This window comes from Marmota flaviventris, chromosome 1 (assembly GCF_047511675.1).
Source record: "Marmota flaviventris isolate mMarFla1 chromosome 1, mMarFla1.hap1, whole genome shotgun sequence".
NCBI lineage: Eukaryota > Metazoa > Chordata > Mammalia > Rodentia > Sciuridae > Marmota > Marmota flaviventris.
In genome coordinates, this window is record NC_092498.1 from 191427123 (window position 1) to 191440205 (window position 13083).

The 13083-nt window shown below is 40.4% G+C and overlaps 1 protein-coding gene across 2 annotated transcripts in view; it reads right to left on the bottom strand.

Moving 5' to 3' along the window:
* Osbpl10 (oxysterol binding protein like 10) overlaps positions 1-13083 on the bottom strand; it is a 266818-nt gene that overhangs the window by 160653 nt on the left and 93082 nt on the right. For both annotated transcript variants that reach the window (XM_027932423.3, XM_027932422.3), the window contains exon 3: positions 10884-10963. In XM_027932423.3, coding sequence (XP_027788224.1) covers positions 10884-10963 — 80 coding nt within the window. The remainder of the gene's footprint in view (positions 1-10883; positions 10964-13083) is intronic.

Sequence of the window (13083 nt, forward strand, 5' to 3'; positions counted from 1 at the left end):
CCACCACACTGGAAAACCTCTAGAAAAAAAAAAATTTTGGTGGTGCCTGGGATTGAACCCAGGGCCTTGTGAATGGGAGGCAAGCACTCTACCAACTGAGCTATATCCCCAGCCCTAGAGATTTTTGCTACATCAAAAAGAAAAAAAAAATCAAGACAACCTACAAGAATTGGAGGAAATACTTGCAAATTATATATCTGATACAAAGGTCTAGTATCTAGAATAAGAACTCAAGCAGCTAGGCACCATTGCGCCTACAATCCCAGCTACTTAGGAGGCTAAGACAGAAGGATCCCAAGTTGTAGCCCAGCCTAGGCAACTTAGCAAAGGCCAATCTCAAAATAAGAGTTTTTAAAAATGGCCAACGGCTAAGAATGTAGCCTAGTGGTAGAGTGACTCTGGGTCCAATACCCAGTGCTGAAAAAAATAACCTATGTGTATATATTTGTGTGTATATGTGTACATGTGTGTGTATGTGTGACTCAATGAAAATAAATTAACAAGGATTTTTATAAATATTTCTCCAAAGATGATATGAATGGATGATAATATAAAAAGATGCTCAACATTACTATTCTTATTCATTAGGGAAACACAAATCAAAGTCATAAGGAGATCACACCCACTAGTACGCTGCTATAACAAGTGTTGGCAAGGATATGGAAAAAATTGGAACCTTCATACATTGCTGATATAATTTTACATTCTTATGTCTACTTTGGAAAACAGTCTGGTTGTTCTTAAAATGCTAGATATAGAATTACCATATGGTCCAGCAATTCCAATCTTAGGTATACACCCACAAGAATTAAAAACATATACAAAACCTCGTGCATAGAGGTTCTTAGCTACATTATTTACATCAGTCAAAATGTGAAAGTAAATATCCATCAACTGATGGATTCAAACGTACCACAGACCCACAATGGAATATTATTCAGTTATAAAAAGTGAAATACTGACTCATGTCCCAATATGAATCGGCGAACCTTTTCTCAATGTGAAGTGAAAGAAACCAGACACAAAGAGCCCCATTATATGATCCCATTTATATAAAATATCCAGAATAGACAAATCCATAGAGACAATGGTTATGGTTGCCAGGGACTGGGAAGAAGGAATGGGTGGGAAATGGGGAGTCACCACTAATGGAAACAAGTGGTCCCATTTGGGGGTGATAATGTTCTGATGTGAGAGTAGCAGTGGTTGCATAACCTTGGAAAATGTACTTTTAACACTAAGTTACACACTTCAAAATGGTAAGTCATATGGTATGTAAATCAGATCTCAGTTTGGGAAGGAGAAAAAAAAAGGAGACCCACTTGCTACTTTCCGTAATGCAAACCTGCCTCAAGGTTGTTGTAAGAAACCTATGGTGATCCAGAACTTTCCATAGTACCTGCCACACAATGTGATAGATACCATTTATTATTTACTTTTCCTCAAAATGCATTCCTTAAGATTAATATTTTAAAGATACTTTGCTTTAACATTTCTGGCCAATTTTCAGTTATTGGAAGCTAACAGCTCTTTGTACATACATGGAATTGTCATACATGATAATTACACAAAAAGCTAATATTTATGAAATTGACAACTTGATCTAGTTTTGGGGGGGAACCCAAATCCAACACCACTACAAACATTACGGTGATAGTGACATTGTTGGTATCAAACAACAGGGATTAGGGGGCAGGGTGGGCATTCACTGAGTTAATAACAGATTAAATGGTTTATAGCCACCCATGTGTCAATGCTGGGTAAGATTTCCCTGCCATTCCAGGTCTCCAAAGACAGTCACCCCAGAGGGCAAGCAAGGCACCTATGGAAGCAGCACCATGATACTACTGGTGAATACCGGACACGGGAAAAGAGCAAGGTCCACTCTGACCAGGAAGGCATCCCAACAATGTGCTTCAATAACTACACAAAGTAGAGGACACAGGATGGACAAAGACAAGGATGTGTGACAGCACACGTGTGGTCAGGGTTACTCGTCTAGAATGCTCAAGTCATGGAGGGAAAGAAACGGATCCTAAACCAACAGGCATCCAATGCCAAGATCAAGTTCTGGTCTTCAACTTAGATGTCAAGTGGTCATCAGGGCCAGGAAGCAAACCTGACTGGCAATCTTTCCTCCTCTTCTATCCTTCACAAAGCAGCATGGGAGATGTTTTCGCCATGGACAGCTCTAAGGGTGACCATTTAGCAGACCCCAACCACAAAAGACCATCAAGCTTCAACTTCAGACAAGCAAGACATGTCCTGCATGCACAAAGCAACTGGAGAAGTGAAAGCAATCAAGATTTTTGGGCTGGGGCTGGGGCTCAGCAGTAGAGCGCTTGCCTCGCACATGCGAGGCCCTGGGTTCAATCCTCAGCACCACATAAAGATGAATAAGACAGTTTGTCCTACTACCACTAAAAAATAAATATTTAAGAGAAAAGATATTTTAAGGCCATGGCCCTAGGGAAGACTGAACTCCCACTATGCAGATAGGGAAGAAGGGACATGGGAGTAAGGGAGCACCCCTCAGGAAGAGGATGAACTAGACACTGGGAAATTCCGTTTTTAGAAATCATTAAGTAGCTATGGAAGCTTTAATTGGCTCTGTGCAGCAGAACTTCTGATGATGGAGACAGTTTATACCTTGCTGCTCAATACAAAGCCCTCAGCCGAATGTGGCTAAATGCTACTGAAAAACTGAATTCTTATGTTTGATTAAGTTGCCTCACTTGTCATGACACAGACAGCACAGATTTAGAGTCTAATTTTTTTTTAAGTAGATAGGTTTTCCAAACTCCCTTTGTTCCATTTATCACACTGTGAAGAAGGTGCAAGTCCCTTCTCCCAAATTCCTATGTTGGATCCCCACCCCTAGAGTGACAGCATTAGGAGCTAGGGTCTTTGAGAGGAGATTAGGTCATGAGGGTAGAATACTCATTCATGAGATTAGAGCCGACATAGAAGCTGCTCAGAAAGTTCCCCTGCCCGCTCTACCACAGGAAGATGGAGCAAGATGGCACCATCCAGGAGGAAACAGGCTCCCAACGGGAGCCAGATCTGCTGGTGCCTTGACCTAGGCTCTCCCAGGCTCCAGAGCTGGGAGAAATCCATCTGTTGTTTCTATGGTGTGTTTGTTACAGAAGGCTAAGTGCACTAAGACATTCCTTCCATTATTTCTTGAATTTTCCAAATTGTTCTGAGAGGCCTCAAATTTGCTTAATTGTGAGAGAAATTCAATGTCATTTGTCGGATTACCTGTAACATTCTGAAAATTCAATCAAGGAGTTACCAGCAGTGTTCCCTCTAGATGAATAAAAATCAAGCCAAGTAGAATCAACCTGAACATCTTCATTAGCAAACATTTGACTACATTTTTGTTCAAGTAAACACCATGAGGCAGGGGCCGGTACATGGGAGTGGATGACATCTGAAGTCCCAGGTGACCGTTGGTCTTCAGAGCCCACAGATGTCACTGGTGCAAGCACACATCTTCTGTTGCACTGCATCCTAACCAAAGCCATCTGGCTCACACCCCAGGGCAGCAGAGACTCAGGAAGGCTCCAGTCTCTCACTGTCAGAAACTGAGGTCGCTGGAAAGAACAGCAAAGCAGTAGCTCCAATTTCTTCATGCTTCACATTCTACCACAGATCCGAAGGTCAGACAAAATTCCCCACCCCTACCTTTACCCCCTCACCTCAAGAGGCAACCCTTTCAATTCCCCAGAGACAGTGCACACATGCCTAGACCTCCCAGGTAGCCTCTCAGTGTCCCCAAACAGGAATGCCTGCCCCTGGCATCTCGGCTGTGTCTTCAGTTGGGCCTCTCAATTCATTCACTCCTGTGCACTTAAACAAGCAAGTGGTGACAAAGGCTGGGTGACAGAACATACAGCCCTTGGGACAAAAGGCATCCAGAGAGCATGCTCTCCTGAGCCAGCCAGTCACCAGACCAGCCCATCCCTCTCCAGCCTCTGCTCTTGCTGTCCCATGTCTCACTGTGCCCTGATGAAACCCTTGTGTCACAAGGGTACAGGTCAGACACCCTGGTAAAAGCAGGGAGGTTTCTTAGGGACTTTATCAATGGTGTCAGCTGTCACTGGGAGGCTGTATGAACAGGGAAGAGAAGAGCTGCTCCACCAACTCCTGGGGCTGTAAAAAACCCCGGTCACCGGATAACACAGGACTCAAAAGACTGCAAAGCCTCACACATGAATTAATATGCAACTGTCATTCTAGGGGTTAGAAAAAAGGAAAAGGCTTGTGATTTGAGCAGCTTCCGGCATGAATATTTATACATACATTCCCCGAAACTCAGCAGCTTTCACAGCTCGTTCAAGACCTCCTAAGACTTATAATGAATTTAAAATCCTGTATTAGACAATCATATTCCTCCAATCAAATTAGCATAAAACTTTATTCAAAAATTTGCATTTAAATTTAGAATTGCCTACCAAGGATGATCAGCCCTAACCATAGGCCCATCTGATCTAACCACAGTGCCTTCAAACTCTATATAGATGCAAATTCCCAGGGACCTGCTGTCATCCTAGGTGTAGCCATCACGCTTGCCCTCATTGAGCATAAGGTCGAATGTGGGAGACAGACAGGAAGCTCATTAGAGCTCAATGTAGTAAAAGCCAGAACGGATCCAGACCCAGGGCCCTGGGAACCCAGAAAGAATTTCAAATACCATGAGTATCGGAAACTAAAATGTATCCACAAATTGAGGACAAAGTGCTATACTTTTCATGTTGTAAGATGGGTAAAATAGCAATAAATACTTCCCCCTTTGATGTCCACAGCTTCCCATCTGAATCCAACCAAGATAATGTCAAGGAATAATGGCTGAAAAGTGACCAAAAAGAACAAGTAGCTGGGCTGGGATTGTGGCTCAGCGGTAGAGCGCTCGCCTAGCACGGGCAGGACCCGGGTTCGATTCTCAGCACCGCATAAAAATAAAGGCATTGTGTTGTTTCCATCTACAAAAAAGATTCTCTTAAAAAAAAAAAAAAAAGTAGCTAACTGGAAGATAAAACTCAATGGAGGTAGCTCAGTGACAGAGCACTTACCTAGCATGTCAAGGCCTTGCCTTAGAACCCCAGCACAAAAGAAAATAAAATCCACAATGGAGATCCCAGAAATCTAAGAAACAGGTCTCTATTCAAATACAAAAAAAAAAAAAAAAACCCACAATCAAACAGCACAGGCCTGCAGCCTAAGCCTAATCTTTCAGTCCATCATGGAGATGTAGGATGCTCATGAAATCAATTGGCTTCTGTGAATATACATGCAGAGAAAAGTCTAGAAGGATGGACCTCAAGTGGGTCACATGTCTTTTTCATATTTACCCATGGAGAAGCATCTGGAAGGATGTACATCCAAATGTTAAAGTAGGCATCTACCTTCTAAATGTTTTATACTGTGCATCTCAGTAATTTTAAAAAATAATGCAGCTTTCATTATGGGAAAAAGAAGACCTTCACAAGCCATAAGTGGTAAGTGACAGAATGCTTCCAGTAGGGACAGCCACCAGGAGTGCCAATCAGAAAGCAGCCCACTGAGCCAAAAAAAGTTAGCAAGCCCTGAGCCCATCAAGACTAGGAAGCATCCCACCCCATCTCACCATGGCCAACCTGGCTGAAAATCTCCAGTCTAAGAGGAGGTGTCACACAGTGATCCTTCAAGGACTGAAGGGCCAAGGAGGAGGCACTCAAGCCCATCAGAGCAGACTGAAAAGGGATACTTCAGACAATTCACACACTTCCATATCTGGAAGGAAAAACGAAAAATCAAAGAAATACTGAAATTTCAAAAAATATTGAAGACAGTAAATTTAAAAATCCCATTGGTTGATCTGGATTAAATGAAATGAAAATCCTCAAAATCTGAATGTTCTTCTGAAGTTCTATAGTTGTGTGACTTTTGTTCCCTTTGCCACACTTTCACAGGTCAGAAAGCAAGTTGAAAATAGATCTGTATTCATACATTTATCTAGCTTTCCTCCCCACCCCCCAAATATCGACTTTTGTTCATTTTGAATGACCCCAAGTTCTTGGATGAGACCACTTGAGAGTGATGGGGCCTCTCTGAAAACAGGCACATAACCACAAATGGATTAGCGAGCACACTTGCATTCCTGGAAGAGTCCGTCATTGAACAAGGGCAGCCGAGAACCTGAACTTCCAAGAAGTAGCCTTGCTGAAAAAAATCTGTGTCCCCAAGTCCCCAGCACCTCAAAGCACTCCACATCAGAAACAGCTTTTGCCTGCACTCCCTTGTGTGAGCCTACAACCTATGAGACAGAAGAGAGCTGTTGTCAACCATTTTCAAAGACAAGGAGACAATGTCAGAATACACAACACAACTGACAGAGCAAGGATTAAGAGGTCTTCTCACTCCAAATCCCATGATATTTCTTCTAAATCAACAGCATAAGTCAGAACACAGGCATAATCAGAGGACCCTTCTTAAGATTCATTAGAACCTGCCGAAAACACTTTGTATGAAGAGCTTACACATCAGCACAGACACCCAAAAACAGCATAAAAAAGCCAATGTTACTTTCGAGTATTATCATTGAAGAAAAATTTGAAATCAGAATCAACTTAAGACTGGCAAAGGGTCCCTCTGATTAGGTATTCATCTGAGCCATCCTATCACAGAGCTTTCGCCTCCAGGATATAAGAACATATGGGGTCATGGGTGGGAGAAGATATGGTCCTTTCTAACCAGCTGCCAAGCTAGGATGGGAGATGGGGGAGAGGTAGCATCAAGTATCTTGCACTCTGGCCTCTGCTTAGTGTTATCCACTCTGACTTCAAGCCCATCATTTAAGCTCAGCTGGCCTCATCTTCAAACTCAGCAAAAGGAGGCAATACTACCTACCTTGCAGGACCACTGTGGTGAGCAATATCATCATAGATACACCTCCCAAACACAATGTAATCACTCCCCTTACTTCTACCAACAGGCCAGCTCCTGTCCCACCTTCAGTGCTCAAGTTACCCAGACACTCTGTCCTGGAAGTTTCCTAACCCCACCCACTTCAATGTCACTACCATTAGAATGCTAGATGAAAGTGACAGGACACCAACTCCTGCACTGGATACTTCCAGAGTCACCCACACATTAAACTCTGAGGATGCCCTCATGGCTCTCAAAACTCCCCTAGCCAATGCAGGACTCCATGCTGTTTTAATTTTTATACTGCAGTAAAAAAAAAAAAAAAAAAAAAAAAGATATTTTGGGAATGGGCTTAGAGTGGGCTCAAAGGCAGAGCACCTGCCTAGCATGCACAAGGCCTTGGATTCGACCCCTAGGCTCCACCAAAAAATAAAATTGTAAAATCCAGGACGTTTTGTTTTGTTCATAATGTCTTCAGAGAAAATCAGTTTTTTATTCCTCCTAGCAGACTGATCTCAAAATCTGGCAACTGCAGCTCAAACACTAGAAGCCACAGGATAATCCATTGACATTGAAAAAAAAAAAAAAAAAAAAAGACTGGCAGTTTCTATTTAGAAGCAGAAGTTCTCCTAATGGGACCCCCCACCACCCAGGGAGAGAAGCACAGCATCTGTGAGGGCAGAGCAAGATCAGGAAACCAGAAGTTCCAAGTTCCAGGCTCAGCTGCACAGACTCCTTCATGTGCACGTCATAGGGAGCTGAACTAGAGAAACAGACCTTGAAATTCTAAGTACCAACATTTATTTTTTAAGGCCGGGAACTGATTTAGTGTTATCTACTTTTAATTTTTTCAAGAAAGAAATAGTAGCACCTGTTTAAAAAAAAAAGTCAACTACTGATAAATGCAATTGCATGAATGAAATTCAGAGCATTTTTTTTGTACATGAAAGTAGTCAGAAAAGCCATGCAATTCTACCTCTAGAACATTCTGGAAAAAGCAGAACTACAGCCAAGAAGTCAGTCAGTGGTGGTAATTGCTGAGTGTTTAGAGCAATGAGGAGTGACCATAACCAGTTAATGAAGGAAATTTGGGGAATGGTGGAATTGGGATTACAGTGGTTACATAACTGTATGCATGTGTTAAAACATGCTCAATTTACACTTGAGAGTATATTTTATTGTGCAAGTATTGTATCTATCTGAAATTTTAAAATTACTGATCAATATTCTATATCTTTTGCACTGGAAATATATTTTTAATCCTCTAGTTTTTCAATTCCTGAAAAAGTAATCTTATATGAAATACGGGTGGCTTTGGGAACAAAGCCTCCTTTTTCTCATTTCACTTCTGGATCGAGGAAACCCTCACCAGGGAGTAACGAGTGTATTTCAGACCACTGGACCAGTCTTTCTTAGATCCTGAGTTCTGGCTATCCTACAATGCTCACCAAAATGAGTTGGAACGGCATGCCTAGTGTTTGTTCCAGAGAACACCCCATTTTAAATGAAAAGTCTTTAGAAGAATTTCCTAGGACAATATTGTTTATACTGTACTGGGGAAGAATCTGATCAGCCTAGAGAAAATGAAGAAACAAAAGATGACTTAGTATATATTCCTAATTACCAGGATAATTAAGCAGTGATCCTACAGTTAGCTGGGTGTCAAACTAAGACCAAATTCATTTTTCACTACTAATTTCTGCAGAAGCAGCTTTGACTATCTCCAGTTCTCAAGTTAGGAATCCTAAAAGCCTAAACATCCAAATTGTTATTTGTTTCTATTATTAAATCAATTAGAACTCCTGAGACTGACCAGAATATATTAGGAAATCACATTCTCCTCCAGAGAATCTTTAAATTCTTTTCTTCATTGTCACTACCATTAGGATACTGTCACTTTTCCTTCTCTTCAGTGATTCATTAAAATAGCAACATACTTACAGCTAGTTCCCCTACACCTCACTTCTTACTCCCAAAGCAAATTTCAGAATCATCAATGATTTAAACATGATTAAACTATAAATTCTCCAAGAAAACTCTCAAGAACATTTTCTAATTTTGGGAAAAGCCCTTACTAGTCATAATGCAAAACCAAAAGCCCCAAACAAAAATTCATAAACTTGACCATAAAAATTAAGTGTTCCAGCCAGGTGTGGAAGCATACGCCTATAATCCCAATGGCTTGGGCGATGGAGGCAGAAGGATTGCAAGTTCAAGGCCAGCTCAGGAACTTAGCACGAGGCCCTAAGCAATTTAGACCCTGTCTCAAAATTTAAAAAAAAAAGGGGGGGGGGGGGGCCTAGGGTTGTGGCTCACGGATTAAGCACCACTGGGTTCAATCTCTGTTACCAAAAGTTTTTTTAAAATTCTCTAACTTGCCAAAAAAAAAAAAAAAAAAGCTTACTGAAAATACCAGCAACCTAGTAGAAAAAACAGGAGACAAGCAAAAACAAATGTCCCTCCTTAACAGAGCTTCTGCAAATGAAGAAAATGAACAATATAAAAAACAAGAATATAAACTGGCAGTTCATAAAAATACATGGCTGGGAGTGTAGCTCTGCTGTAAGGCCCGTACCTAGCATGCATGAGGCCCCAGGTTCAATCTCAAGCACCAAAATGATGAATGCCGGATGAACTTTGAAGACCTACTCAGCCCCAGGCACAATTTTAGAAATAAAAGTGAAAATGGGGTATCCACTTTTGATCTGTGAGAATATCAAAAAAGTTAATACCTCAAGATTAATGAGGGGGAAACAAACTTCAGAATTGGTGAGAGTATACCTTTTTAGGAGACAATTTAGCAATATCTATGAAAATTCAAATGTGATCCTACAATTATGCTGATACAAATTCATCCTGCAGATATACAACCTAGAAGAGCAAAAATATACGTGTAATGAAGATGTTACAGCATTAAGTATAATCAAAAGGAAACAAGCCCAAGTGTCCATAATACTACAGCACTAATATCCATTCCTCAAGAGAACCCTCCAGCTATCCTAAGGAAGCTGATCCATAGGTCCAACATGGAAAGAGTTCCAATATAGGAATAAAAAGAACTAAAACAAGACCAGTATGCATTGTATTATTCCATTCAGTTTGATGCAGACGCAGGCATTAGATACACATACCAATCCATACTAACAAATGGCTAAATTTACTAGAATGACCACAGTGACAAGAGTAATTACTTCTAATAATATTTGGCAATAGGTTGGGTAAGACCTTTTTATTTTGTCTCATCTTATGAAAGATATATAAAAGAAAACTGCTTGGGGCATGTATAAAATTCAGAAAAAGACAGTAACTGGATACAATCACTAAATTTGGACTAATTATATAAAAAGGGTAGTCCTAAGTATTAATTTTAACAAGTATTTATTACTCTGGATAAGTGTTTTGCAATGATTCCCTGTATTTTCGTTATTAGACATCCTCTGCAATAATCCACGAAAATACCCACATATCTGACACATACTTTTACAAGATCCTGAGAAAATATATCTTGCTTGGATGCCAAATTACCCAAGAGCAATTTTATACACTCAGAATGCAGAAGCTCCTTGCACAGAACATAATCCATTTGAGGTCTCAGTTTTATTTAAGGCTCAGTAACAACAACTAGTCTTCATGAACTGTAAATCTGACTACTGTCTCCACAATGAAATCATCCACTCAAGCTTCTCAATGGGCCAATTAACAGCTGCCTAAATTGACAACAGGAGCGATAAAAGTATCTTTCCAGAATCAGTGCCCATAGCATCTGCATGCTTCAGTAGTCTACCTACAAGAAAATTCTATTTCTTTTGACCCTGGCTTTCGAATTTAGATGTGGCAGGACAAATATGAATTCCATTATTGTGGATAACTTTTAAAGGTAACATGAAAAATATCTCCCCTGAAGAAAACGAACAGGACTGAAAGTAGCCACCCAAGTGGCTCAGAAGCCCCCCTCCCAACCCATGGTTACTTACCTTTGAATTTGTTTCCATGTGATATTTGGCACAAGCTCGAAGCTGAGTCACCCAGAACTGCTTTTCTTTTGCATCAGCAGCTAAAATGGAGAAACAGATAAAGCAATGTGTGCAGAGATCACCCAACTTGTTTCTACACCTACCTAAGAGCGTCCCCCAGCCCTCTGGGGGCCTGGTGAGTGAGGGGGAAGGAGGAGAAAGCAGAGGAAAGCAACTTCGAATCAGTGTTCTCCAGTGTTTTTGCAATCATTTCCTGTATTTTCATGATTAGATGTCCTCTGCCATAATCCTTGAAAATACCCACATATCTGACACATACTTTCACAAGATCCTGAGAAAACATATCTTGCTTGGATGCCAAATAAGGTGAACTTACACCAAGAACCAAGCCACACCAAATCGCCACAGAAAATTTGCATTTGGACTACACTAAAAATGTAATCTGAAATATCTGTTATAAGAATAGGTTTGCCAATTTTTCAACCTCCTCTTAAGTCCTTTCTACTTTTAAAAAGACAGCAGGAAAGGAGATGTGTGATTATTTGTAAGTGACTATGTGAGGCTCATATGAGCATTAAAGTATAATTCTTCAGGGCCTTTTGTGATCCCAAGTTGCACTATGGAGTCATTTGCAAAATGGGCACTAGGTTAAATTACTGTTATAACATGTGTTCAAGGATTCATATTATTGGACAGAACAAGACACCAGATGAGATCCTCGAATTTCTCTCATAGACATTAATGGGCAATTCAACTGCATATCCTTCCAGCTATACCCCATCTCAAATAATATATATAATTATTCTTAATTGTCATGGGTGAGAGTTCTAATAAAATTTAAGTCAATTTCACTACAAATATTAACTGCATAAATGTTATTTATGATCAGATTATTAACTTCATAGTTATTGACCATGCCAAAAAAAAATGATTCTCTTGAAAATTACACTCATTTACAAAAGTGGGTCTGAGCATCATTTGGTCAACCAAACCAGACTTCAGGTTCAACTTTCAGGTGAAGTAATCCAGAATTACAAAAATGGGAAATTATTTGGCCACATAAGTCATGGTGATGCCTTTAGTCTGGAGGCCTATGGCACATATGATGAACAGAATGAGACCAGGTGAAACTAACTCCGGAAGACAAAGGAGGTACTGACAGAAGCTTAGCATTGAAAATATTCCCAAAAGCTTACAACATAGTGCTCCCATTTTGCTACAGATGGAAGAGATGTGAAAAAATGGACACCTAGCTCCTTATGGGATGGGCCCAGGATAAGCCATAAATACGCAGAAGTTTTATCCTGCCCTTTTGTAGTTAAGTTTTAGATAAATTTAGTGCTCTGTGACTATTCCGTGCAGATAATAAAACTTTTACGTTTGCTATTAAAATCGCCCTTTAAAAAAAAGTAGAATTTAATAATCCACAGAATATTAGCAACTCGAAGGCAAAACGAGATGGCTCAATTGTCGAGTTACTTGGATTTCTCTTTTGTATGGATTTGTGTCATTCTATAAACCACAGGCAGGGTGGGGGAAGTGCCATTAAGTTTTTCACCTGATATTGTTTCTGCTCTGACAATTTATTAAGCAGTAAACGGCAAAGCGAAGCCAAGGACCACATAAATCTAGCCAGCTGGAATGCACACTGCATGAATCTCCAAAGAGCATGAATCTTAGCACGCCCCCCCCCCCAAAAAAAAAAGAGTTTTCTTCAACTACAGGCATTTTTATTTCATAGGCTTTTGGATTGTTTTATAGATCCTGAAATAGGATTTATATAGAGATAATAAAGAAACATTAGCTTATTTCATCTCTTGGGTAGTAAAGCCTAGAAGTGGAAAAGTGAAAACTAGACCAAGAGGTAGTGAGTCCAGGCTAGCTTTGCAGAGGTGACAACCTGTCATGGTCAAGGACAGATAAGAGGCTGTTTCTTGGTACTTGGCTCATATTTTCATGAAGAAAAAATATTACTTTAAAAGGCAGACTTATCAGCTGCCCAATATCTGATACATCCGACCCTTCCTTGGGCCTTAATAAATCCCACACGAGTACGTGCATGTGCACACACCCATGTGTTAGTTTTCTTTTAATAAAAAAGACAAAGCAGAAATCCAGACAGGAGAATCATGGCAATGTAACCCTAACAGAATCCTGGTAGAAAGGCCGGGCAATCAAATTACACTACTGCAATCAAGTC